At 38.7% G+C, this 27722-nt stretch overlaps 1 protein-coding gene across 1 annotated transcript in view; it reads right to left on the bottom strand.

Annotated features, from left to right (window-relative positions):
* Positions 1-19233, bottom strand: part of LOC128659800 (gastrula zinc finger protein XlCGF26.1-like) — a 68241-nt gene extending 49008 nt beyond the window's left edge. The window contains exons 1-2 of the mRNA XM_053713372.1: positions 19132-19233; positions 17591-18586 (exon numbers count right to left, since the gene is read on the bottom strand). Of these exons, the coding sequence (XP_053569347.1) occupies positions 17591-18586; positions 19132-19150 (1015 nt within the window). The 5' untranslated portion in view covers positions 19151-19233. The remainder of the gene's footprint in view (positions 1-17590; positions 18587-19131) is intronic.
* Positions 19234-27722: the final 8489 nt, after the last annotated feature.

The following is a 27722-nucleotide window of genomic DNA, read 5'->3' as shown; positions in this document are numbered from 1 at the left end:
CCGGCGATCTTAGCTTGTTCGCGTTCGCCGCTGCGGGCGAACATATGCGATGTTCGATCCGCCCCCTATTTGTCATCATTGAGGAAACTTTGACCCTGTATCTCACAGTCTGCAGACACATTTCAGCCAATCAGCAGCAGACACTCCCTCCCAGCTCCTGGGCAGCAGCCATTTTAGATTAATTACGATCCTGCATTCTTAGTGAGAGGAGGTTTAGTGCTGCTGCTGTTGATTTTATAGGGAAATAGATAGCTAGGCTAGTGTATTCAGTGTCCACTACAGTCCTGAAGGACTCATCCAATCTCTGCTGTAAGGACAGCACCCCAAAAAGTCCTTTTTAGGGCTAGAACTTCAGCCCAAAAAGCCCTTTTTAGGGCTAGAACTTCAGGTTTTTTTTTTTTGTAATTTTATTTGCATTTGCCTGCCTGTCAGCCTGTGTGAGAGGCTTACAGCATATACTGTGATTAGTGCCACCACTGATATCTGCTTAACATTAGTGTAAATTGAAAAAAAAAAAACTTTTACATCAGTTTGCTAGTATAATCTAATTTCATTTTCCATCAGGCCTGTGTGTCAGGCCCACAGCATATACTGTGATTAATAGCTCTGTTTTCCACCACTTATATCTGGTGTAACATTAGTGTAAATTTAAAAAAAAAAAACTTTTACATCAGTTTGCTATTGTTATTTAATTTTAGTTGCCAGGCCAGCGTGCCACTAGTGCCAGCCTGTGTAAGGGCCTAAGAGAACATTAGTGTAAATTTAAAAAAAAAATACTTTTACATCATTTTGCTAGTGTAATCTAATTTAATTTTCCATCAGGCCTGTGTGTCAGGCCCACAGCATATACTGTGCCTAATTGCTCTGTTTTCCACCACTTTTTATGTGGTGTAACATTAGTGTAAATTTAAAAAAAAAAAAACTTTTACATCATTTTGCTAGTGTAATCTAATTTCATTTTCCATCAGGCCTGTGTGTCAAGCCCACAACTGTGCCTAATTGCTCTGTTTTCCACCACTTATATCTGGTGTAACATTAGTGTAAATTTTTATAAAAAAAAACTTTTACATCAGTCTGCTATTGTTATTTAATTTTAGTTGCCAGGCCAGCGTGCCACTAGTACCAGCCTGTGTGTCAGGCTCCCAGCATATACTGTGCCTACTTCCATCCTCAGTGCCACCACTCCTATCTGGTGTAACATTAGTTTAAATTTTGTAAAAAAAAAACTTTTACATCAGTCTGCTAGTGTTATTTAATTGCCGTTGCCAGGCCAGCCTGCCACTAGTGCCAGCCTGTGTGTCAGGCTCCCAGCATATACTGTGCCTACTTCCATCCTCAGTGCCACCACTCCTATCTGGTGTAACATTAGTGTATCTTTTTTTAAAAAAAACTTTTCAATCAGTCTGCTAGTGTTATTTAATTGCAGTTGCCTGCCTGCCAGCGTGTGTGCCAGCCCACTTTCCAACTAGTGCCACCAATCATATTTGTTATAACAGTAGTGTAAATATTTTTTTAAAAAAATTTTTTGACTGTGAAACATCAGTCTGCTAGTGTAATCTAATTGAAGTTGCCTGCCTGCCAGCGTGTTTACCAGGCCCACTTGCCAAGTTAGTGGCACCACTCATATTTGTTGTAACAGTAGTGTAAATATTTAAAAAAAAAACTTTTTTGACTGTGAAACATCAGTCTGCTATTGTAATCTAATTGAAGTTGCCTGCCTGCCTGCCAGCATGTGTGCCAGGCCCACTTGCCAAGTTAGTGGCACCACTCATATTTGTTGTAACAGTAGTTTAAATATTTAAAAAATAAACATTTTTGACTGTGAAACATCAGTCTGCTTTTTTGTGTCAGGCTCACAGCGTATACTGTGCCCACTTGCCCAGTGCCACCACTCATATCTTGTTTAATAGTAGTGTAAGTGTACATTTAAAAAAAATAAACTTTTTGGATTGTGAAACATCAGTCTGCTTTTTTGTGTCAGGCTCACAGCGTATACTGTGCCCACTTGCCCTGTGGCACCACTCATATTTTGTTTAATAGTAGTGTAAGTGGACATTAAAAAAAAATGACAGGCAGAGGAAGGGCAACCTGCAAGTGCCGTCGTGGTGCTGTGATTCCCTTTGACCCTACAACTATGCACAGTGTTCAGAGGCCACGTGCCATGAACGTGAAAAGTTCTGAAGAGGACCTAGTTGAATGGCTAACACAGGACACCCAATCTTCTACAGCTTCCGCTCCTAACCTTGACGCACCATCCACCTCCAGCTTAGCTTGGGGGCACCTCTCAAGTGACCAGTGCCACTCGCCCGCCTTCCGCCACCACCAAAACTAGCACCACAGCACTTCACTTGATCTGTCAGAGGAGTTATTGACACATCATTTGGAAGAAATGAGTGATGCGCAACCATCATTGACAGAGGATGTAGATAACAGTGATATGTCTCAAACAGGCAGCATTACAGACATGGACATACGGTGTGATGATGATGATGATGTTGTACCCGCTGCTGCTTCCTTTGTTGATTTGTCAGACACAAGTGAAGCAGTTGATGATGATGCGTCTGTGGATGTCACGTGGGTGCCCGCTAGAAAAGAAGAAGAAGAGGGGGAAAGTTCAGATGGGGAGACAGAGAGGAGGAGACGAGTTGGAAGCAGGGGTAGGTCGTCGCAAGGAGCTAGTGGCACAGTCAGACAGCATGCATCGGCACCTGGGGTCAGCCAGACAGCACGCCAATCAACGCATGCTGTTGCCACCACCAGAATGCCGTCATCGCAGAGCTCAGCAGTGTGGCATTTTTTTTGTGTGTCTGCCTCTGACAACAGCGATGCCATTTGCAACCTGTGCCAAAAGAAACTGAGTCGTGGGAAGTCCAACACCCACCTAGGTACAACTGCTTTGCGAAGGCACATGGTCTCACATCACAAACGCCGATGGGATGAACACATGAGTAGAAGCAGCACACAAACTCAAAGCCGCCATCCTCCTCCTGGTCCAGCATCTTCAGCCACGTCAACCACTACTGTCCTCCTTGCCCCCTCTCAACCATCCGCCACTCAGTCTCTCTTACGTAGCAGTTCCTGGTCATCTGCCCACAGTCAGGTGTCTGTCAAGGACATGTTTGAGTGTAAGAAGCCAATTTCCCAAAGTCACCCCCTTGCCCGGCATCTGACAGCTGGCTTGTCTGAACTCTTAGCCCGCCAGCTTTTACCATACAAGCTGGTGGAGTCTGAGGCGTTCAAAAAATTTGTAGCTATTGGGACACCGCAGTGGAAGGTACCCGGCCGAAATTTCTTTTCACAAAAGGCAATCTCAACCTGTACTCGATTTTGCGAAAGGAAGTAATGGCATGTCTGGCACACAGCTTTGGGTCAAGGGTCCATCTGACCACTGATAGCTGGTCTGCAAAGCATGGTCAGGGCAGGTATATCACCTACACTGCGCATTGGGTAAATCTGCTGACGGCTGACAAGCATGGAATGTGTGGCTCTGCAGAGGAGTTGGTGACACCGCCACGACTTGCAGGCAGGCCTGCTGCTACCTCCTCTACTCCTCCTACTCCATCCTCTTCCATAACCTCTTCCTCGGCTGAGTCCTCTTCTGCTGCTGCATCTTGCTTCACATCAACGACACCCCCCCAGCTCCCCAGGTACTATTCAACATCCCGGATACGGCAGTGTCACGCCGTCTTGGGGTTGACTTGCCTGAAAGCCGAGAGTCACACCGCACCAGCACTCCTGTCTGCCCTGAACGCACAGGTGGATCAGTGGCTGACTCCGCACCAACTGGAGATTGGCAAAGTTGTTTCTGACAACGGAAGTAATTTGGTGGCGGCATTGAAATTGGGCAAGTTGACACATGTGCCGTGCATGGCACATGTATGTAATTTGATTGTACAACGCTTTGTGCATAAGTACCGAGGCTTACAGGACGTCCTGAAGCAGGTCAGGAAGGTGTGTGGCCATTTCAGGCATTCCTACACGGCCAAGGCGCACTTGTCAGATATCCAGCGGCGAAACATCCTGCCAGTGAGGCGCTTGATTTGCGACAGCCCGACCACCTGCTACAACAAGAAAAAGCTGTTAATGAGTATTTGTATGACCGGGGTGCTAGGACAGCCTCTGGGGAGCTGAGGATTTTTTTGCCACATTACTGGACGCTCATGTGCAATGCCTGTAGGCTTATGCGTCCTTTTGAGGTGACAAACCTAGTCAGTCGCACCGAAGGCACCATCAGTGACATCATACCATTTTTTTTCTTCCTGGAGCGTGCCCTGCGAAGAGTGCTGGATCAGGCTGTAGATGAGTGTGAAGAGGAAGAGTTGTGGTCTCCATCACCACCAGAAACAGCCTTATCAGCATCGCTTGCTGGACCAGCGGCAACGCAGGAAGAGGATTGTGAGGAAGAGGAGTCAGAGGAGGAATGTGGCTTTGAGGAGGAAGACCAAGCACAACAGGCATCCCAGGATGCTCGTTGTTGTCACCTATCTGGTACCCGTGGTGTTGTATGTGGCTGGGGAGAAGAAGATACCTTCAGTGAGATCAGTGAGGACAAGGAACGGGACATGATTAGCTCGGCATCCAACCTTGTGCAAATGGGGACTTTCATGCGGTCGTGCCTGTTGAGGGACCCTCGTATAAAAAAGCTGAAGGAGAACGACCTGTACTGGGTGTCCACACTACTAGACCCCCGGTATAAGCATAAAGTGACTGAAATGTTTCAGAATTCCCGCAAGTCGGAAAGGATGGAGCAGTTAAAAAATAAATTAAAAAGTATGCTTTACACAGCGTATAAGGGTGATGTCTCAGCACAACGGGAATCTAACAGGGGAAGAGATGAAAGTAATCCTCCTCCTCCCACGACCATGCCGGCAAGGACAGGACGCTTTCCAGACGTGTTGTTGATGGAGGACATGCGGACCTTTTTAACTCCTATGCAAAGCCACAGCCCTTCGGGATCCAGCCTCAGAGACTCAACCGACAGGTAGCAGACTACCTCGCATTAACTGCGGATCTCGACACTCTGAGGAGCGATGGACCCCTTGACTACTGGGTGTGCTGGCTTGACCTGTGACCTGAGCTATCCCAATTTGCAATTGAACTTCTGGCCTGCCCCGCTTCAAGTGTCCTGTCAGAAAGGACCTTCAGTGCAGTAGGAGGTATTGTCACTGAGAAGAGAAGTCGCCTAGGTCAAAAAAGTCTTGATTATCTCACCTTTATTAAAATGAATGAGGGATGGATCCAGAAGGGACTGACATTGTGCGATACATTAGAGTAAAAAAGGCCTGATGAGATGAGCTGCCTTGGGCTACAAATGGTACACACGCTGCTGTATTTTATCTTCGAATGCCGGATGACTTGCGTGACTTATCCGCCAACAACTAGGGTTCAAGCCGCAATGTTTTAGGGCACTTTCTAACTGTCAAACAAACATCAAATTTTCTGGCCGCTGCTACAGCAGTTGCTGCAACAATACCTTATTTTTCAGTCATTTCTACATGCCTAATTTTTCTGGCCTCTGGTGCTGCACTGTGGCTACAAAACCCAAACCAAAAAAAAAAGGCACATAACAGTGATTAAACTGTTAAGAATAGTACTACTTAACACACCACTCATATCTGGTGGCACAGTAGATTGCATGCGCAGTGCCCCAAATTTGAAGTAGGAGGACCGACCAAGCATCTTTTTCCATCTCCCGGTTCCTAAAAATTATCTCCGGGTTCCTAAAATCGATGCCATACCTGTACTCGATTGTGCAAAAGGATGGCATATGTGGTGTTTCATGCTGTTGTGCCTGTTGAGGGTCGGGGACCCTCGTATAAAAAGGCTGAAGGAGAACAACCTGTACTGGGTGTCCAAGCATGTTTTTCCATCTCCTGGTTCCTAAAAATTATCTCCGGGTTCCTAAAATCAATGCCATACCTGTACTCTATTGTGCAAAAGGATGGCACATGTGGAGTTTCATGCTGTTGTGCCTGTTGAGGGTCGTGGACCCTTGTATAAAAAGGCTCAAAGAGAACGACCTGTACTGGGTGTCCAAGCATCTTTTTCCATCTCCCGGTTCCTTCCTAAAATCGATGCCATACCTGTACTCGATTGTGCAAAAGGATGGCATATGTGGTATTTCATGCTGTTGTGCCTGTTGAGGGTCGTGCACCCTCGTATAAAAAGGCTGAAGGAGAACGACCTGTACTGGGTGTCCAAGCATCTTTTTCCATCTCCCGGTTCCTTCCTAAAAATCGTCTCCGGGTTCCTAAAATCGATGCCATACCTGTACTCGTTCGTGCAAAAGGATGGCATATGTGGTGTTTCATGCTGTTGTTTCTGTTGAGGGTCGGGGACCCTCGTATAAAAAGGCTGAAGGAGAACGACCTGTACTGGGTGTCCAAGCATCTTTTTCCATCTCCCGGTTCCTAAAAATGATCTCCGGGTTCCTAAAATCGATGCCATACCTGTACTCGATAGTGCAAAAAGATGGCATATGTGGTGTTTCATGCTGTTGTGCCTGTTGAGGGTCAGGGAACCTCGTATAAAAAGGCTGAAGGAGAACGACCTGTACTGGGTGTCCAAGCATCTTTTTCCATCTCCCGGTTCCTAAAAATGATCTCCGGGTTCCTAAAATCGATGCCATACCTGTACTCTATTGTGCAAAAGGATGGCATATGTGGTGTTTCATGCTGTTGTTTCTGTTGAGGGTCGGGGACACTCATATAAAAAGGCTGAAGGAGAACGACCTGTACTGGGTGTTAAAGCATCTTTTTCCATCTCCCGGTTCCTAAAATCAATGCCATACCTGTACTCTATTGTGCAAAAGGATGGCATATGTGGTGTTTCATGCTGTTGTGCCTGTTGAGGGTCGGGGACAATCGTATAAAAATGCTGAAGGAGAACGATCTGTACTGGGTGTCCAAGCATCTTTTTCCATCTCCCGGTTCCTAAAATCGATGCCATACCTGTACTCTATTGTGCAAAAGGATGGCATATGTGGTATTTCATGCTGTTGTGCCTGTTAAGGGTCGGGGACACTCGTATAAAAAGGCTGAAGGAGAACGACCTGTACTGGGTGTCCAAACATCTTTTTGCATCTCCAGGATGTAGCGGTACTCCACTAGGGGGTCTCCCTTCCTCTGTCAAAACCCAGGGGTGGCCACTGGATAGGTGGACCAGAGATATAGTTGCTGAGACCGAGTTCAAGCCAGCGGCTGTATCTCCCCCAGCTGGGCTGGTCTTAGTGGACTCCCAGTCAGATAGCATCCTCTCTGCCCTGCAGCTCTTTCTTGGCTGGTATCGTCCCCTCTGCCTGTCTGCTTCTAGGCAGGAATAAATCCCCCTGCCATTCTGCTTCTTGGCAGGAATAGATCCCTCTGCCTCCAAATAGTGGGACAAGGGCTATCGTGGCTGAGTCTGGGGTCAAGCCAGCGACTGTATCTCCCCCAGCTGTGCTGGTCTCAGTGGGCTCCCAGGCAGGTAGCGTCCCCTCTGCCTGTCTGCTTCTAGGCAGGAATCGATCCCTCTGCCTTGCTGCACCTTTCAGGCAGGCCAGCTCTTTGCATACAGGCCCACAGACTCTGGAACAGATCTCTCTAGCAGGGAGAGGTGCAGCCAGAATGCAGGGTCAGAACCTCTGCAACTGGTATACCTGAAAGAATCAGACAGCACAAAAAGGCAATCCCGGACCCCAACCTGTACTCGATTGTGCGAAAGGAAGTAACCTTACCATGGGTCACAGACCACATGTCTAATTGTTATACTCTGTCAGGGAAATTATATAACTATCAATCGTATCAATCAAATATATATTTCATCTATTGATCTCTGTAATTCGTATCTATCAAATGTATATTGCATCTTTTGATACATGTAATTCGTATCTATCAAATGTATATTGCATCTTTTGATCTATGTAATTCGTATCTATCAAATGTATATTGCATTTTTTGATCTATGTAATTCGTACCTATCAAATGTATATTGCATCTTTTGATCTGCCTTGCTGCTCCTTTCAGGCAGGCCAGCTCTTTGCATACAGGCCCACAGACTCTGTAACAGATCTCTCTTGCAGGGAGAGGTGCAGCCAGAATGCAGGGTCAGAACCTCTGCAACTGGTATACTTGATTGTGTGAAAGGAAGTAACCTTACCATGGGTCTCAGACCACATGTCTAATTATTATACTCTGTCAGGGAAATTATATAACTATCAATCGTATCAATCAAATATATATTGCATCTTTTGATCTATGTTATTCGTATCTATCAAATGTATATTGCATCTTTTGATCTATGTTATTCGTATCTATAAAATGTATATTGCATCTTTTGATACATGTAATTCGTATCTATCAAATGTATATTGCATCTTTTGATCTATGTAATTCGTATCTATCAAATGTATATTGCATCTTTTGATCTATGTTATTTGTATCTATAAAATGTATATTGCATCTTTTGATACATGTAATTCGTATCTATCAAATGTATATTGCATCTTTTGATCTATGTAATTCGTATCTATCAAATGTATATTGCATCTTTTGATCTGTTATTCGTATCTATAAAATGTATATTGCATCTTTTGATACATGTAATTCGTATCTATCAAATGTATATTGCATCTTCTGATCTATGTAATTCGTATCTATCAAATGTATATTGCATCTATTGATCTATGTTATTTGTATCTATCAAATGTATATTGCATCTTTTGATCTGCCTTGCTGCTCCTTTCAGGCAGGCCAGCTCTTTGCATACAGGCCCACAGACTCTGTAACAGATCTCTCTTGCAGGGAGAGGTGCAGCCAGAATGGAGGGTCAGAACCTCTGCAACTGGTATACTCGATTGTGCAAAAGGAAGTAATGTTACCATGGGTCCCAGGCTGCACGTCTTTGTAATTCTCTGTCTGGGAAATTATATATCTTTCAAATTAGCTATTTATCTATCAAATCTATCTAACTATCAATAGTATCTATCAAATGTATATTGCATCTATTGATCTATGCAATTCGTATCTATCAAATGTATATTGCATCTATTGATCTATGCAATTCGTATCTATCAAATGTATATTGCATCTATTGATCTATGCAATTCGTATCTATCAAATGTATATTGCATCTGTTGATCTATGTAATTCATATCTATCAAATGTATATTGCATCTATTGATCTATGCAATTCGTATCTATCAAATGTATATTGCATCTATTGATCTATGCAATTCGTATCTATCAAATGTATATTGCATCTATTGATCTATGCAATTCGTATCTATCAAATGTATATTGCATCTATTGATCTATGTAATTCGTATCTATCAAATGTATATTGCATCTATTGATCTATGTAATTCGTATCTATAAAATGTATATTGCATCTTTTGATCTATGTAATTTGTATCTATCAAATGTATATTGCATCTATTGATCTATGTAATCTATGTATCTATCTATCAAATCTATCGATCTCGTGGTTGTGCAAATGGACTGTTTGCGGTTGTTTGCAGTGCGTTAAACGGGGAGTTTGGTCTGTCACTGTGAAGCGGGCGTAACCCTTACACTACCTGATCGATACAACATCATACCTGATGTTTTAAAGCACGTTATTCCAAACAATTTAGGAATGTTAGGTGATTTAGGCCCTTTATGGCTTAAAACCAGACACTGCATCAACTATTTAATTTTCCATGGGAGTTTTGCCAGGGATCCCCCTCCGGCATGCCACAGTCCAGGTGTTAGTCCCCTTGAAACCACTTTTCCATCACTATTGTGGCCAGAAAGAGTCCCTGTGGGTTTTAAAATTCGCCTGCCCATTGAAGTCAATGGCAGTTCGCCCAGTTCGCGGAAGTTCGCGTTCACCGTTCACGAACGCAAAATTTTAGGTTCGCGACATCACTACACAATATATATTATTAACACTAGCACATAACAGTTACACAATATATATTATTAACACTAGCACATAACAGTTACACAATATATATTATTAACACTAGCACATAACAGCTACACAATATATATTATTAACACTAGCACATAATAGCTACACAATATATATTATTAAAGCTAGCACATAACAGCTACACAAAATATATATTATTAACACTAGCACATAACAGTTACACAATATCTATTATTAACACTAGCACATACCAGTTACACAATACATATTATTAACACTAGCACATAACAGCTACACAATATATATTATTAACACTAGCACATAACAGCTACACAAAATATATATTATTAACACTAGCACATAACAGCTACACAAAATATATCGCCTAGATTTAGAGTTCTGCGTTAGCCCGCTGGTATTTAGAGTCAGTCAGGAAAGGGTCTAACGCTCACTTTCCAGCCGTGACTTTTCCATACCGCAGATCCCCTTACGTCAATTGCGTATCCTATCTTTCAATGGGATCTTTCTAACACCGGTATTTAGAGTCTTGGCTGAAGTCAGCGTTAGAACTCTAGCGACAAAACTCCAGCCGCAGAAAAAAGCCAGGAGTTAAGAGCTTTCTGGGCTAACGCCGGTTCATAAAGCTCTTAACTACTGTGCTCTAAAGTACCTATGTACCCCTAAACCGAGGTCCCCCCACATCGCCGCCACTCTAATAAAATTATTTAACCCCTAATCTGCCGACCGCACACCGCCGCAACCTACATTATCCCTATGTACCCCTAATCTGCTGCCCCTAACACTGCCGACCCCTATATTTATTAACCCCTAATCTGCCCCCCCCCCCAACGTCGCCGCTACCTACAATTATTAACCCCTAATCTGCCGACCGGACCGCGCCGCTACTATAATAAATGTATTAACCCCTAAAGCTAAGTCTAACCCTAACCCTAACACCCCCCTAAGTTAAAGGACCAGTCAACACATTAGCTTTGCATAATCAACAAATGCAAGATAACAAGACAATGCAATAGCACTTAGTCTGAACTTCAAATAAGTAATAGATTTTTTTATAACAAATTTCAAAGTTATGTATATTTCCACTCCCCTTGTACCATGTGATGGCAATCAGCCAATCACAAATGCATATACGTATAGTCTGTGAATTCTTGCACATGCTCAGTAGGATCTGGTGACTCAAAAATTGTAAATATAAAAGACTGTGTACATTTTTTTTAATGGAAGTAAATTGGAAAGTTAAAATTACATGCTGTATCTGAATCATGAAAATTTAATTTAACCTGAGTGTCCCTTTAAATATAATTTTTATCTAACGAAAAAAATTAACTCTTATTAAATAAATTAATCCTATTTAAAGCTAAATACTTACCTGTAAAATAAACCCTTATATAGCTACAATATAACGAATAATTATATTGTAGCTATTTTAGGATTTATATTTATTTTCCAGGCAACTTTGTATTTATTTTAACTAGGTACAATAGCTATTAAATAGTTAATAACTATTTAATAGCTACCTAGTTAAAATAATTACAAAATTGCCTGTAAAATAAATCCTAACCTAAGTTACAATTAAACCTAACACTACACTATCAATAAATTAATTAAATAAACTACCTACAATTATCTACAATTAAATCAAATAAACTAAATTACAAAAAAAAACCCACTAAATTACAAAAAAAACCCCACTAAATTACAAAAAATAAAAAAAGATTACAAGAATTTTAAACTTATTACACCTACTCTAAGCCCCCTAAAAAAATAACAAAGCCCCCCAAAATAAAAAAATGCCCTACCCTATTCTAAAATAAATAGTTTACAGCTCTTTTAACCTTGCCAGCCCTTAAAAGGGCCTTTTGCGGGGTATGCCCCAAAGAATTCTGCTCTTTTGCCTGTAAAAAAAACATACAATACCCCCCCAACATTACAACCCACCACCCACATACCCCTAATCTAACCCAAACCCCCCTTAAAAAACCTAACACTAAGCCCCTGAAGATCTCCCTACTTTATCTTCACCACGCCGGGTATCACCGATCCGTCCAGAAGAGGCTCCGAAAGTCTTCCTCCTATCCGGCAAGAAGAGGTCCAGAAGAGGCTCCGACGTCTTCCTCCTATCCGGCAAGAAGAGGTCCAGAAGAGGCTCCGAAGTTTTCCTCCTATCCGGCAAGAAGAGGACAACCGGACCGGCAAACATCTTCATCCAAGCGGCATCTTCTATCTTCATCCATCCGACGAGGAGCGGCTCCATCTTAAAGACCTCCGGCGCGGAACATCCTCTTCTACCGACAGCTAGACGATGAATGAAGGTTCCTTTAAGGGACGTCATCCAAGATGGTGTCCCTCGAATTCCGATTGGCTGATAGGATTCTATCAGCCAATCGGAATTAAGGTAGGAAAAATCTGATTAAATAGTGAGTGAGTGAAGTTATTTCTATGTGTTTATTGCATTATTAGTCACTGTACGTCTGTGACACACAGATAATATCCCGGCCCACAGCTGATATAACAATACTATTAGACATTAAATAGTGAGTGAGTGAAGTTATTTCTATGTGTTTATTGCACTATTAGTCACTGTATGTTTGTGACACATAGATAATATCCCGGTACACAACTGATATAACAATACTATTAGACATTAAATAGTGAGTTAGTGAAGTTATTTCTTTGTGTTGCATTATTAGTCACTGTACGTTTGTGACACACAGATAATGTCCCGGCACACAGCTGATATAACAATACTATTAGACATTAAATAGTGAGTCAGTGAAGTTACCTCTATGTGTTTATTGCATTATTAGTCACTGTACGTCTGTGACACACAGATAATATCCCAGCACACAGCTGATATAACAATACTATTAGACAATAAATAGTGAGTCAGTGAAGTTATTTCTATGTGTTTATTGCACTATTAGTCACTGTACGTCTGTGACACACAGATAATATCCCGGCACACAGCTGATATAACAATACTATTAGACAATGAAAGTATACGGTAAAGTTGTTTTCCTAGGAATAATTAGTCAGTTTATATTACAGTCTCAAGCTGTTTACTGTCCCTTTAGTCAGATCTAGCTTTGTGCTATCTTGGTGTAAATCCTTGTTTAATGAAGATAACATTGTGACAAATTTACCAAGATATTGATTATCTAGAAATAATTGTTATCGTCTCTGCTGTTAATTAAAGGGATATAAAGGGGCAAAATTATTTTAATATGTTAGATTGGTTTATTATTGTACCACTGATGGTTTATAACTATGTATTTAACTCCTGCAAAGTCAGCTATAGAGCAGCAATATAATACTGGGAGCTAGCTGAGCATATATGATGAGCCAATGACAAGAGGCACATGTGTGTAACCACCAGTCACCTCTCAGTAGTAAATACACTTGATAACAGAAGTGAAATTAAAATGACACATTCTATCTGAATCATGAAAGTGTAATTTTCTATCGCTTTAAGTTACATAAAATGTCTGTGTATAAAAAGTCTTGCTGGTGATTACTAATCTGGGTTTGTGTAGGTCGGGGGTTAATTTGATATTGAAAAGTGAAGGTGATGAAACACCCAGGAGGTGGGGCACTAAAAATAACTAATGGGGGAAAAAAAGAGAATTGGTAGAAATGTTTATAATGTGAAAAAATGATACAAAAAAAAATTGGTTTTAAAAGGTGTATGAATGATAAGTGGACTCTAAGGAATGAGTAAAAATTAGTGAAATGGTAAAATATTATTTAATATGATAAAGTAAAAAATTAATAAATTCTTGTGACAAATGTGAAATTGGTTAACCTTAATACATGACAGATATAGTGTTCATGTTAAAGAAACAAAAGTTCAATCGCTGAAATTTTTTTCCAATCCAAGTAAAAAAAAGGAGTGTATCAGGCAGCTCCACTTGGGGGAATGATCTCCGTTCACCTCAATGATCAAGGTTAGAAAGAAAATGGGCGCCTCATAGTGAAATCCATATGTTATATATAATAAAGAAGGTAAATGGTAAAACTCACAATTTATGAAGGCACTAGATAGTGCAAACAGGCAGGCTTACACTTGCAGTAGTCAGCTAACTGGATACTGACCATGTATCAAGGTTGAGACCAGTTCTGAGGCCACAGGTAAGATCCCAGGGAAGTTTGAATCCAAGTATCAAACAACAGGCTGAAGATGTGGTGCAGGCAAACCAATTGTGATGTAATGGTTTGAAAGTTCTCTGTGCAGATAGAGCAAATTCAATCTGAATAATCAGACAGAAAGACTCCTCCGTATATAAATGTTAAAAGACAAGTTTAATGTTGCTGCAACGCGTTTCTCGACCACACAACACAGTCGTTTCATCAGGCATAAAAATAAGATAAAAAAACAAATAAAAAAGCACTTTTTAAAGCTGCCACAGTGTGTTTCATTGGTTATCCAGCACTTTCAAATCATCCAATGGACAACGGAGGGTTAAGGTGTCAAGTGTGGAATCAATTATTCACTAATATGTGTATTTGCAAACAAGCAAAGAAATCTGTGATGAGACTTTTTTTAGGAAAAAATATCTAGAAAAATGCATATAATGTTTTAAAAGATAAAAAAGGAGGGTTTTGTTGTGAAAGGAATAGGAGTAATAAATATGTAATTAAGGATATTTGTAAATTCATAAGATATACTATGAAACACATGTGTTACAATGAAATAGGTAAAATAGGATAGTATACACTTTGTTGCATCAATAAAAAATATATACATTTGTTGTTATTTCAAAAACAACTGGGAGAGTCAATATATATAACAAAATATATACCATTTTTTGTGACAATGTTTGGGATAAATCATTGTCTCCAATAAAAAAAATAATGAAACAGCAGTTTGTGTAATGAACCCAGTAACTTGGATAACAGTAAATAAGTGTAACAACTGTCTAAGATAACGTGTGTAGAACAATATATGTGGTGTCATGATGAACAAGAAAAGGACAACAGCAGCAGAAATCCCTGATCAACATCATATATATGAATAAATATTCTAAACAAGATTTTTTTGTAAAATTAATTCTTTAAAAAAACTTTCTGCATGAGTTAGTGGGAGCTAGCTGAGTTAGCCCAAAAATTAGTGTGTTATACTCAAAGTAAATTTCTGTTTGACTAATGTCACAAGACATAGAAGACATATAATTGTGACCTAAATGCAATCGACAAAAAATATGAATGAAAAATCTTTTTTTAAAATGTTTTGGTATGTAAAGAACAAAATTTCCATCTAAACAATGAGATGAGTAGTTAAATAAACGGATGTGCCCAGCTGTATATAAATCAACAGCTGACTATATGGACAATCTATATATGATCTTGTAAAAAAAATGAAAAAAAAAATATATATATTTTTTAAAACAATTAGTGGGAGCTAGCTGAAACATGGCCCAAAATATTAATATTTAGTAATAATTTTTTTTAATAATAACCTAAAATGCGAAGAGACCAGATAATTGTATGAGAGATAACTGTATAAAAAAAATCTATTTTAATGAAATCAAATATATATAACAAAATGACTGTGTTCTCGTCTGGGCAATAAAATAGATACATATATAGACTAATAAACCTAAGTGTGAATGAATGGCTTGGTGTATAAAATAAATTAAGGATAGTTTTTTTTATAAAAATATATAATTATGCTCAAATGTTAGTGGGAGCTAGCTGAGTGGCCCTAAAAAGTAAATGTTTGAACAATTTTTTTTAGTTAACCTATGTTGATAAATGTATAAAAAACATGGAATGAAATAAAAAAGTGACATGACATGAAATTGCTGAAACTATATTAAATATAAAAGAGGTAATCTTTGTCAAAAAGGTGAATATATATATAAAACATCTGTGTTTTCATCTAAACAGAAGATATGAACTAATGAACCTAAATGTGTGTAGATGATAATGATGTACATGGTGATCAGACTGTTTGATGTGAATATGAAGGTGGTAGGGAGAATGAGTGAAAAAAGTGTTAATGCAGAAGAAATAGTAAGGAATAAGTGAGACTGATGTTAATGTTAGAAGAAAGTGAATCAGAAATGGTATTCAATTGAACGCTGCTAAATCTACATTAGAATTTAAACCAAGAGGGAACAAGGTCTGCAATTTATGAATCCAAAAGGTTTCTCTCTGACGAAGTCTGACTAATCGATTATAATCAGAAGATTTAGATATATGATCTATGGGCATAAATTTTTATTTTTGTATATATATATATATATATATATATATATATATATATATATATATATATATATATATATATATATATATATATATATATATATATATATATATATATATATACTGTATATATATATAAGGATTATTAGAATGATGGGTATTGCAATGATTAGGAATGCTATGTTTAATTTTTTTGTTTTTACAATTTCTGAAATGTTCACCCCATCTAGTTCTCATAGCTCTTGAGGTGCGCCCCACATATTGCTGGCCACATAAACAATCTATACGATAAGCTACATTACTGGAGTCACAATTAGAAATTTGTGTGATTTCGAAAGTTTCCCCTGACTTATTGGACTTGAAGCTTTTTGCTCCTGCTTTAATGTATTTGCAAGTTTTTTTGGGGGGATGTTACCTGAGTTGCATGACTTATTGAAATTAGTGTGTTTAACCCTTTTACTGGGTGCCAATATATTCCGAAGGGTAGGAGCTCTTTTATATATGGTCATCGGTCAATTGTTTACAATACTCTTCAAGATGGGATCTCTTTGAAAAAAGGGCCAATGTTTGTTGATAGAGTGATGTATTTTTTTGTGATTTATATTATATTGGGTAATAAACATGGTTTCATCACTGAGGTTATATTTACTACATTTGGGTTGAGTATCAAGAATACTGTCTCTATCTAGATCAATGTTTTTTTTGCAGGGCAAAACTAATTTCAATAAGTCATGCAACTCAGGTAAGAACCCCCCCCCAAAAAAACATTTGGTTTGAGGGGTATCTACAACACAAGTATTGGCGCACATACAAACACTTAAGTCCACATATTTATAAAATATTTATATATACTTCAAAAAATATATTTGCTAAATATTCTTTAAATTGTTAAAATAAAATTGGGATCATTGTCTCACAATATTATTAACATATTTATGCTGCAAAAAGTTTTGCCTATTAAATATGCTTTTAAATAAAAATGGGATCTTAGTCACACAATATGGCCATATTCTGCTAAGCCAGTCACCACTTACAAGGTGTCCCAAAATAGACTGGTGCTAACATCCGAAAACCCCTAGCTTTATATCTATCTATCTATCTATCTATATATATATATATATCTATCTAGGGATTTTCATTCTGTGCAGACATGGTTTGAGACATAGTACTGCAGTGTTGGAATTCTGAATATTAGAATCCAATGACTCAGCCCAGCAAAGCTAAACTGATTGTATTTACAAGAGTTTGTCCTCTTTAGGATAATTGTAAAAAGGTTTGTACACTGTGTATATAAAGTTTATTTGTGTGTAAATATTTGGTGTTTTGTGATACCTGATTTCAATAAAAACCTTTTGTTTCAATTTCTAAACATGTGAAAGGTTTCTTCCCTTGTGAATCCTCCCATGAGTATTTAGATGACTCTTTTTTGTAAAACATTTCCCACACTCTGTACATGTGAAAGAGTTTTCACCTGTGTGGCTTCTTTCATGATATTTTAGACTACTTATTTGTTTAAAACATTTTCCACACTCTGTACATGTGAAAGGCTTTTCCCCTGTGTGACTCCTTTCATGAGTTTTCAGACAATCAATTCGTGTAAAACATTTACCACACTCTGTACATGTGAAAGGCTTTTCTCCTGTGTGAATCCTTTCATGCTTTTTCAGATTACTCTCTACTGTAAAACTTTTTCCACACTCTGTACATGTGAAAGGCTTTTCTCCTGTGTGAATCCTTTCATGCTCTTTCAGATTACTCTCTACTGTAAAACTTTTTCCACACTCTGTACATGTGAAAGGCTTTTCCCCTGTGTGAATCATTTCATGAGTTTTCAGATGATCCATTTGTGTAAAACATTTTCCACACTCTGTACACGTGAAAGGCTTTTCCCCTGTGTGAATCCTTTCATGAATTTTCAGATGACCCTTTTGTGTAAAACTTTTTCCACACTCTGTACATGTAAACGGCTTTTCTCCTGTGTGAATCCTTTCATGATTTTTCAGCTCACTCTTTCGTGTAAAACATTTGCCGCACTCAGTACATGTGTGTGGTTTCTCACCTGTGTAAATGTTGTGGTGTTCTAGTAGATGAGACTTCCATCTAAATCTTTTCTTACATTCTGTAGATTTGAAAGGTTTCTCCTTTGTTTGAATCATTTGGCTAGACTGTAGACTTTTCCCTTCTTTAATATATTTTGAAAACTCAGTAAATGTGTGTGGTTTATCTTCTGGGATAATCATTTCACTAGATAAGGCATAAATGTTGTCTTCTTGTTTGATAACTAAATTACTCTCTGTACATAATGATTTCTGCACAGTTCCTGCCAATTCACCATCGTCTGTTAATATCTTTTGTGATATCCCCAATGTTTGTGAATAGTCATTGGTGTCTAAGACTACTGGAGTTTGTGGAATCATTCTGATGCTTTCTGTAGTGAAGGATGGATATGAACTATTCACGTGTTTGTCTACATAAAAAGAAATGTAATAAAGAAAAATAAGACTGTTTATTCATTATAATATAATCCATCTCAATTAAAAAAAACTTTTTTATACTCAAAATGCCAACCAATTGTATTATTAAATGTATTTACTTGTAAATCACAAATTAAAAAAGGATGACATAGAATGTAAACATTACTACAGCATAGTAAACTAAATGACTGAGTTGTGGGTGTTACACACATGGGAACAATGTAGGCATAAGTGCAGTTATAGATGTTCCATGAGCGAGGTCAGGGCAGGGTAAGGTGGAGTTGCAGGTGTTCTGAGTAATGAACCAGGTCAGGGGGTGAGGTTAGGCAGTTGTTAGACATGGTCTGTCTAAAAGGACAGAGGGGGGAGTAGTATTTTTTACCCTCCTCCTCAGTCCAATGGAGGTTGCTCCATCTTTATAACGTCACTGACACAAATGTTCTTAAAGATGCAGATATAAATATAATAGTTTATATTTGTTTAATGCGTGATCTATTTTGCCAGTAATTAAAGTCAGCATAATATCTATTTTGCTCACCTAACACATATGAGTTCATGCTGATAACAGGCTCCAATGTCTGTGCTCAGGAAGAAGGTTCCCTTATTCACTCCAGTTACATCAATACCTGATATCTCTCAGTATTCTGGCTGTGTCTGTAAAAAGTATATTAAATGGTTTAGACAGATTATAATAAATAATGGTTCTGATTAACTGTATGCATGGTATAATTAAAGGCACACATAACAATTCATGTGATACAGATCAGCTGATTAGGTTATTACATATGTGCTATTGATTCAGCACAAGTATTTAGTACAGTTAACTATGTGGGTGTTATAATTGCCCCTTAAATATGAATCTTCCCAGATCTATACAACATAATGGTAGAAAATCAATTTAAGTGGGACCATATCACAACTTTACAAATATATTATAATCTTTGTTTTATATCATTTATATGAAACAATATTTTCTCCTGAAAGAAATGTTTAAAATCAGTTGTATAAATATAAGTTAAATTGGATACTGCAGTATTGGTATTGTACTTCCTACTAATTCTCACTGTCAGACATTTTGTCATGTGCTCCACCCCCAGTCCTTTAACTTCTCTTGGTCAATACTGAGTTGTCTTAAATCACACTGCAAGATAGGCACTAAAATGTTCATTTCAATTGTTATCTTGGATAGAGTTAAGAAAAGAAAGATGTTTTGTTTACAAGGAGTGATAATATAATGAGATATGTTCTTTTGGCAAATTCAGTCCATTTAAAAGGACCATAACATATAGAATTATAAAATCAACAGATGCATAATAAAACTACAATGCAATAAAACCTACTTCTCTTTTTAAAGTCATAGTAAATTGTTTTCCGATAAATGTAGTTCTGCACCTGTACCATGTGACAGCTATAAGCAAATAACAGACACATATTTTTTATATAATGTGAACTCCTGCATATGCTAAGTAGGAGCCAGAGCCTCAGGTCATTTAAAAGGTTGTGTACAATTTAATGATGAAAATAAATCACAAACAGCAAACAGTTATTTTTTTAATTAAATAGGGGGAGGGGGGGTGAGAAGAAGGTTTTGTGTCACAGGTACTTTAGGTTATATTGTTGTTTTCTGGTCCCATATAAATATGAGGTCTAAGATAAAATCAGCTTTACCTTGAAAGCAGTAGTGGAGTTTTTCCAAAGAGAGAACATGATCACTTCCTTTAGCCACATTTGTAAGGTGGGTGTTGTCGCTTTTTTCCAAAATCTAGGTATTAAATCTCTTGGCGCAATTTATCATACATTGTAACAATTTCCTATAATACAGACAGGGGATTTGGGGGAGGTCATTGAGGAGTATTATGGAAGGGCGAAGTTTGAGTGTTGTGCCTAATATTGAGTTAATGTGTAAGGTGATGTTTTCCAAAAATGTTTTTATCTGAGGGCAATGCCACCAGATATGGGAGAGTGCCTATTTCACCACAATGTCGCCAACCCAGTGAGGAGGCACCAGTGAAGATACTGTGGAGTCAGTGGGGTGTGAGGTACCATCTTGATAGGATTTTGTAGTTAAGTTCTACAATGATTGGGGAGATGGATGCTTTCTTATTCAATTTAAAGAATTTGCTTCATTATTCTTCCGTAAATGTTTCTTGCAGTTAATTTTCCCACTTATTTATGTATAGGGGTTTATGTGTTGGAAAGCAGCCTCTAAGCATAGTATAAATTAATACATAAGGATTTAAATTGTGTGTTAGGTCTAACAAAATTTAGCTTATGTGGATTTATTTGAATTGTGTGACGAATTTGAATATATACAAACCATTTGTGAAAAGGTGTTCCTATATGTTGTAAGTCATTTTGCATTCTGAAATGTCCATCTTTAAACAGTGAAGATATTGGTAGTTGTTGTAATTAATCAGTTATAGAGATTGTTTGTTTGTGTCAATTCGGGCTGGAGGAACAATGGGAGTCCCTAGAGTGGGGTGAAAGGGGATATTTGGCTTGTGATTCTGTGATTTAATTGGATTGTTTTGTCCCATGTTTTGAGTGTGCTTGCTACATAGTAGTCGGTGGTGCATGTTGTTGGTCTGTATCTTTTAGGGATCCAACACATCTCGCCCAAAGAAAGAACATTGGGGAGCACTGCTTCTAGTTGGACCAATGACTTAAAAGGGTTGTTATGATTCCATGCAGCAATACGTGCTAGATGGGTAGCCCTAAAGTAGTCAGGTTGGGAATTCCTAGGCCGCCATCTTCCCTGTTTAGGTATAAGGTCTGTTTTGCTACTCTTGGTCGGTGGTATGACTAAATAAATGTTTCTATTTGTTTCTGTTGCGTTGTCAAATAGTGAGAGTGTAGATCAAGTGGGAGTACTTGAAATAGATAAAGGTATTTTGGGAGGATTGTCAATTTTTTTTTTTTATAATATTTATTTTGATTAAGGTATCAAATACATACAATATATGCCATAATAAAAAAACCCCATCAATATACAGATAAACAGGAGTACATCAAATAAGGCAAGCTGTGAACTACATGCAATGTGCCACTCATTACAACCTGCCCTGTTCTGTATCCATGTACATATCTGAACCTGTTTTTATTAACTCAAAATACAACGTTAAATAATATGGTTGGGGGGCGGGCAGTCGTACATTGTGGTAGCTCCTGCTATATTTTATATAAACATCAAATTGGGGGATCATTTAGCCTCTGATATATTATAAATACTGAGTTTAATGACCCAGGAGACCTAGGAGCACAAAACTACAGGAAACGATTTCTGAAGGCAAGAATATCAAAGCTCAGATGCTTCTTGTTTAAGACGGAATCCATGAGAACAACCATTTCCCTACCCACGAGGAGACAAGGGAGAGATATCAGATGGGCTGAGAACCCCTCATTGGTTTTACCACTGATTGCAGCTACATAGGGGCAGTATGTTATCGGGGGCTCACATCCTCAGGGAGATGAATAACCTCCTAAACGACTTTCAGGCTGCTTTCGAATACGCGCTAAAGGAAGCTCTTCAGAGTGATGCAGCAGACTCTGCTGAACTTGATTTTTCTACAGCCATCTTTATTGAAATCTCCAATAGCGGTATCGCTCAGGAACCCCAATGCCCATCATCCATCCCACATGCCAAATTTGAAGCTATAGACCCCAGAGTGAGCACTAACCTGCTTGAAGGAAAGGATGCCAGGATTATAAGGAGCGATGCAGTGTGTCTAACTGTGCTACCTACTGTCACTATTGCAGACAATGGCGGCTACGCAGCTGCACTTACCACACAGAGTATGTCTGGCCATACTATTCACCTCGGACAGGTGGATCACCTGGCCTTCAGCAGGGATAGACCATCGCAGGACATGCTGTGCAATTTTACCGTGGCGGAGAAGCAGCATTACCCTGGTGAGAAATGTGCATCACTGCAGCTTACAATGGTGGCCTACACCACCTTCGATTACCTTAGAGGTGATAGGAAATCGAGGTGGCAGCAAACTTGTTATGTAGGGGATAAAGAGCTCTTATCCCTAGAAACGGAAGCAGGACTTCCTAGAGGTATTGGCTAAAGGGACTATACCATGGCTCATCAAATCCATTATGCTCTGTGCGGACTTATGGACTGCTTTGGAGAACTGTTCTGTTATCCCTAAAATGTGTTATGTATGGTAGGTGGATACTCGTGTATGCTTAAAGTCCCTGAGTTCTACACAGTTTTATATTTATGACACCCTGGCCTGTTTATTATGCACAATGACGTCCCTGTTAAGTCCTAACTTTTCCCAGGTAAAAAACAAGTGAGGGGAGCTGTGAGTATTTCAATACATAAATAATATGTGTTACCGTGACCTTTAACCCCTTAATGACAACTGACGTACCAGGTACGTCATGCAAAAACGAACAGTTAATGACAATAGATGTACCTGGTACGTCAGTTGTCTAACAGAGTGCTGGAAGCGATCACAATCGCTTCCAGCAGCTCTCAGGGTATTGCAGTGATGCCTCGATATGGAGGCATCCTGCAATACCTTTTTAGAAGACACTGATGCAGAGAGAGCCACTCTGTGGCCCTCTCTGCACCGGTAGCGATGGTGCCGTTCGTTGGTGGGTGGGAGCGTAACAGGGAGGCGGGTGGGCGGCCCATCGCTACCCGGCACCCGGTTCCTGTAAGTGCAATGTGCACGCCGGGTGCCGGGAGCGTGCGGGGGGGCCTGCAGGGGAGCGCAGATTAGCCACTGATACCAATGAGGAGGGAGAGGGGGGAAAAAAGATTAAAAAAAATAAATATAAAAGGATCTGGGAGGGGGATGGGGGTATTGTGGGGGGGCTGCTACACTACAGAAAAAAATAAAAAGTGCAAAAGAAAAAAAAATACTTTTGTTTTTGGGGGCAAACTGGGTACTGGCAGGCAGCTGCCAGTACCCAAGATGGCGGCAATTAGGTAGGGGAGAGGGTTAGAGAGCTGGGGGGGGGGGGTCAGGGAGATTGGGGGCTAACGCAGGGGTCCATCACAGCTAAAATATTTTATTATTTTTATTTAAAAAAAAACAAAAAACTCCTTTTATTTAGTACTGGCAGACTTTATGCCAGTACTTAAGATGGCGGGGACATTTGTGGGGTGGGGGAGGGAAGAGAGCTGTTTGGGAGGGATCAGGGGGTGGGATGTGTCAGGTGGGAGGCTGATCTCTACCCTAATGCTAAAATTAACTCTGCAAGCTCCCTAAAAGCTACCTAATTAACCCCTTCACTGCTGGACATAATTCACGTGTGGTGCACAGCAGCATTTAGCGGCCTTCTATTTACCAAAAAGCAACGCCAAAGCCATATAAGTCTGCTAGTTCTGAACAAAGGGGATCCCAGAGAAGCATTTACAACCATTTGTGCCATAATAGCACAAGCTGTTTGTAAATAATTTCAGTGAGAAACCTAAAATTGTGAAAAATGTAAAGTTTTGTTTTTTATTTGCTCGCATTTGGCGGTGAAATGGTGGCATGAAATATACCAAAATGGGCCAAGATCAATACTTGGGGTTGTCCACTACACTAAAGCTAAAATTAACCCTACAAGCTCCCTAATTAACACCTTCACTGCTGGGCATAAAACACGTGTGGTGCGCAGCAGCATTTAGCGGCCTTCTAATTACCAAAAAGCAACCCCAAAGCCATATAAGTCTGCTATTTCTGAACAAAGGGGATCCCAGAGAAGCATTTACAACCATTTGTGTCATAATTGCAGAAGCTGTTTGTAAATAATTTCAGTGGGAAACCTAAAGTTTGTGACAAAATTTGTGAAAAAGTGAACTTTTTTTTTTATTTGATCGTATTTGGCGGTGAAATGGTGGCATGAAATATACCAAAATGGACCTAGATCAATACTTTGTCAAGGGATATTCAGGTATTCCAATGTAACTAGCGCTAATTTTGAAAAAAAGTGGTTTGGAAATAGCAAAGTGCTACTTGTACTTATTGCCCTATAACTTGCAAAAAAAGCAAAGAACATGTAAACATTGGGTATTTCTAAACTCAGGACAAAATTTAGAAACTATTTAGCATGGGTGTTTTTTGGTGATTGTAGATGTGTAACAGATTTTGGGGGTCAAAGTTAGAAAAAGTGGTTTTTTTTCAATTTTTCCCCTCATATTTTATAATTTTTTTATAGTAAATTATATAATATGATGAAAATAATAGTATCTTTAGAAAGTCCATTTAATGGTGAGAAAAATTGTATATAATATGTGTGGGGTACAGTAAATGAGTAAGAGGAAAATTATAGCTAAACACAGACACAGCAGAAATGTAAAAATAGCCTTTGTCCTTAAAGGGACAGTATACACTCATTTTCATATAACTTCATGTAATGGACACTACTATAAAGAATAAGATGCACAGATACTGATATAAAAATCCAGTATAAAATGGTTTAAAAACGTACTTAGAAGCTTTCAGTTTAGCTCTGTTGAAAAGGCAGTTGGACAGCCCACTGCAAGTGGGAAATAAGACACTCCCCCCCTCCCCCTCCTTTTGCATATGAAAAGACCCTTTATACAAACAGGAGCAAGCTGGAGTAGGTAGCTGACGGTATTCAAATAAAACTTTGGGGCTTGGTTAGGAGTCTCAAAATCAGAGCAATGTAATTTAAAAATAAGCAAAATTATACATTTTTTTAAAAAAAAACAACTTTATGGGCTTTATAAATAGATCATCTACAAAACATGTATGCAAAGAAAAAATGAGTGTATAATGGCCCTTTAAGGGTAAGAAAATTGAAAAATGGTCTTGTCATTAAGGGGTTAAATGAGCTTCTCGTATTGGTTTCAAAATTCAATCATAATATATATTGCGCTGCGATAAGGTAAACAAATAGGTGAAAATTGGGTGAAAAATAGTGAAAATATGACTACAAGAGGTTAAAAAACTAAATATTTAATTGTTGCCATACAAAACAATATTGGACTAGATAATATATTCTGATAGGATAATAAGTGGTAAAGAGTTCTATTACCTTGCGTATATTATATATTAAAATTCCTTAATCACAAGTTAAAATTGACAATAAATTCACAATAAATTCATGCTATAGTGTTCAAGCATATGATAAAAACAGATTAAGTTAAAATAATTAACGTAGGAGGTGGAAATAAATGTTCATCTGATGAATTGCAAGTATCTTTTGATGTGACTTTAAATGTGACTTTTAGTTGGAAATGAAATTACTCACAGTTTGCATGAAATAATTTTTCCAGGTGTCTGATTGGTTGAAACAGACAAGCCTTTATGTGAATAAAATAATTTTTCCGCTGTAGTTAAAACTTGTAGATCGAAATTGTAGATGAAGATAACAACTACTGGATGGTAAAGATGCTGAAACTGTTTACCTAAACTGGGTTTGCAGGAGTTTCAGTTGTTGATAAAACTTGGTTCTGTATATTTAAACTGTTATCTAAGACTTGGTTTGCAGGAGTTTCAGTTGTTGGTATGACTTAATTATAGAAACTGTTTACCTTGTATTTATTTGCTGGAGTTTCTATTTTTCTGGTTGCGTGAGGTGTTTGAACGCTTCTCTTTGTAGGTGTCTGTTTGTAGCTGAAACTATATACCCTCCCAGGGTTTGCTGGAGTTTCAGTGATTGATGGTTGATCTGTAGTGAAACTGTTTACCTTGGAAAGGTTTGCAGGAGTTTCAGACCACCTGTTGGTTATAAAAATCTTTTCTTAAGAGTTGCTGGAGCTGTATACCTTTTTCAAGGTTTGCTGGAGCTTCAGGTCTGGTGAGTGTCCACTTTAAGTCTTGTGGTGCTCGGTGTATAGCAATCACCGGTGACGGATTTTTTCGTGTTCAATCCTGGGTAGTCTCAGATGCAGACTTGAGTTGTTGGAGTGCACACTAGGGGCAAATCTACGCGTTTCGGCTTCAGCCTTTATCAACGCGTAGATTTGCCCCTAGTGTGCACTCCAACAACTCAAGTCTGCATCTGAGACTACCCAGGATTGAACACGAAAAAAAATCCGTCACCGGTGATTGCTATACACCGAGCACCACAAGACTTAAAGTGGACACTCACCAGACCTGAAGCTCCAGCAAACCTTGAAAAAGGTATACAGCTCCAGCAACTCTTAAGAAAAGATTTTTATAACCAACAGGTGGTCTGAAACTCCTGCAAACCTTTCCAAGGTAAACAGTTTCACTACAGATCAACCATCAATCACTGAAGCTCCAGCAAACCCTGGGAGGGTATATAGTTTCAGCTACAAACAGACACCTACAAAGAGAAGCGTTCAAACACCTCACGCAACCAGAAAAATAGAAACTCCAGCAAATAAATACAAGGTAAACAGTTTCTATAATTAAGTCATACCAACAACTGAAACTCCTGCAAACCAAGTCTTAGATAACAGTTTAAATATACAGAACCAAGTTTTATCAACAACTGAAACTCCTGCAAACCCAGTTTAGGTAAACAGATTCAGCATCTTTACCATCCAGTAGTTGTTATCTTCATCTACAATTTCGATCTACAAGTTTTAACTACAGCGGAAAAATTATTTTATTCACATAAAGGCTTGTCTGTTTCAACCAATCAGACACCTGGAAAAATTATTTCAAGCAAACTGTGAGTAATTTCATTTCCAACTAAAAGTCACATTTAAAGTCACATCAAAAGATACTTGCAATTCATCAGATGAACATTTATTTCCACCTCCTACGTTAATTATTTTAACTTAATCTGTTTTTATCATATGCTTTGAACACTATAGCATGAATTTATTGTGAATTTATTATCAATTTTAACTTGTGATTAAGGAATTTTAATATATAATATACGCAAGGTAATAGAGCTCTTTACCACTTATTATCCTATCAGAATATATTATCTAGTCCAATATTGTTTTGTATGGCAACAATTAAATATTTTGTTTTTTAACCTCTTGTAGTCATATTTTCACTATTTTTCACCCAATTTTCACCTAGAATGGCTCCCATACTTTGTATTGAACCCTGACCGATTGGTAGGCAATTCTCTTTATCTACCCTAGCCATCAGCCAATAATAAGTGAAAAACTATGTTGTTCTATGGGTGAGTAAATCAATGTTTGAGCCACTCTATGACACAAGGGGAGCTAGGTCTGGG

This window comes from Bombina bombina, chromosome 5, assembly GCF_027579735.1.
Source record: "Bombina bombina isolate aBomBom1 chromosome 5, aBomBom1.pri, whole genome shotgun sequence".
Lineage (NCBI taxonomy): Eukaryota > Metazoa > Chordata > Amphibia > Anura > Bombinatoridae > Bombina > Bombina bombina.
This window is presented reverse-complemented; position numbering and strand designations above follow the sequence as displayed.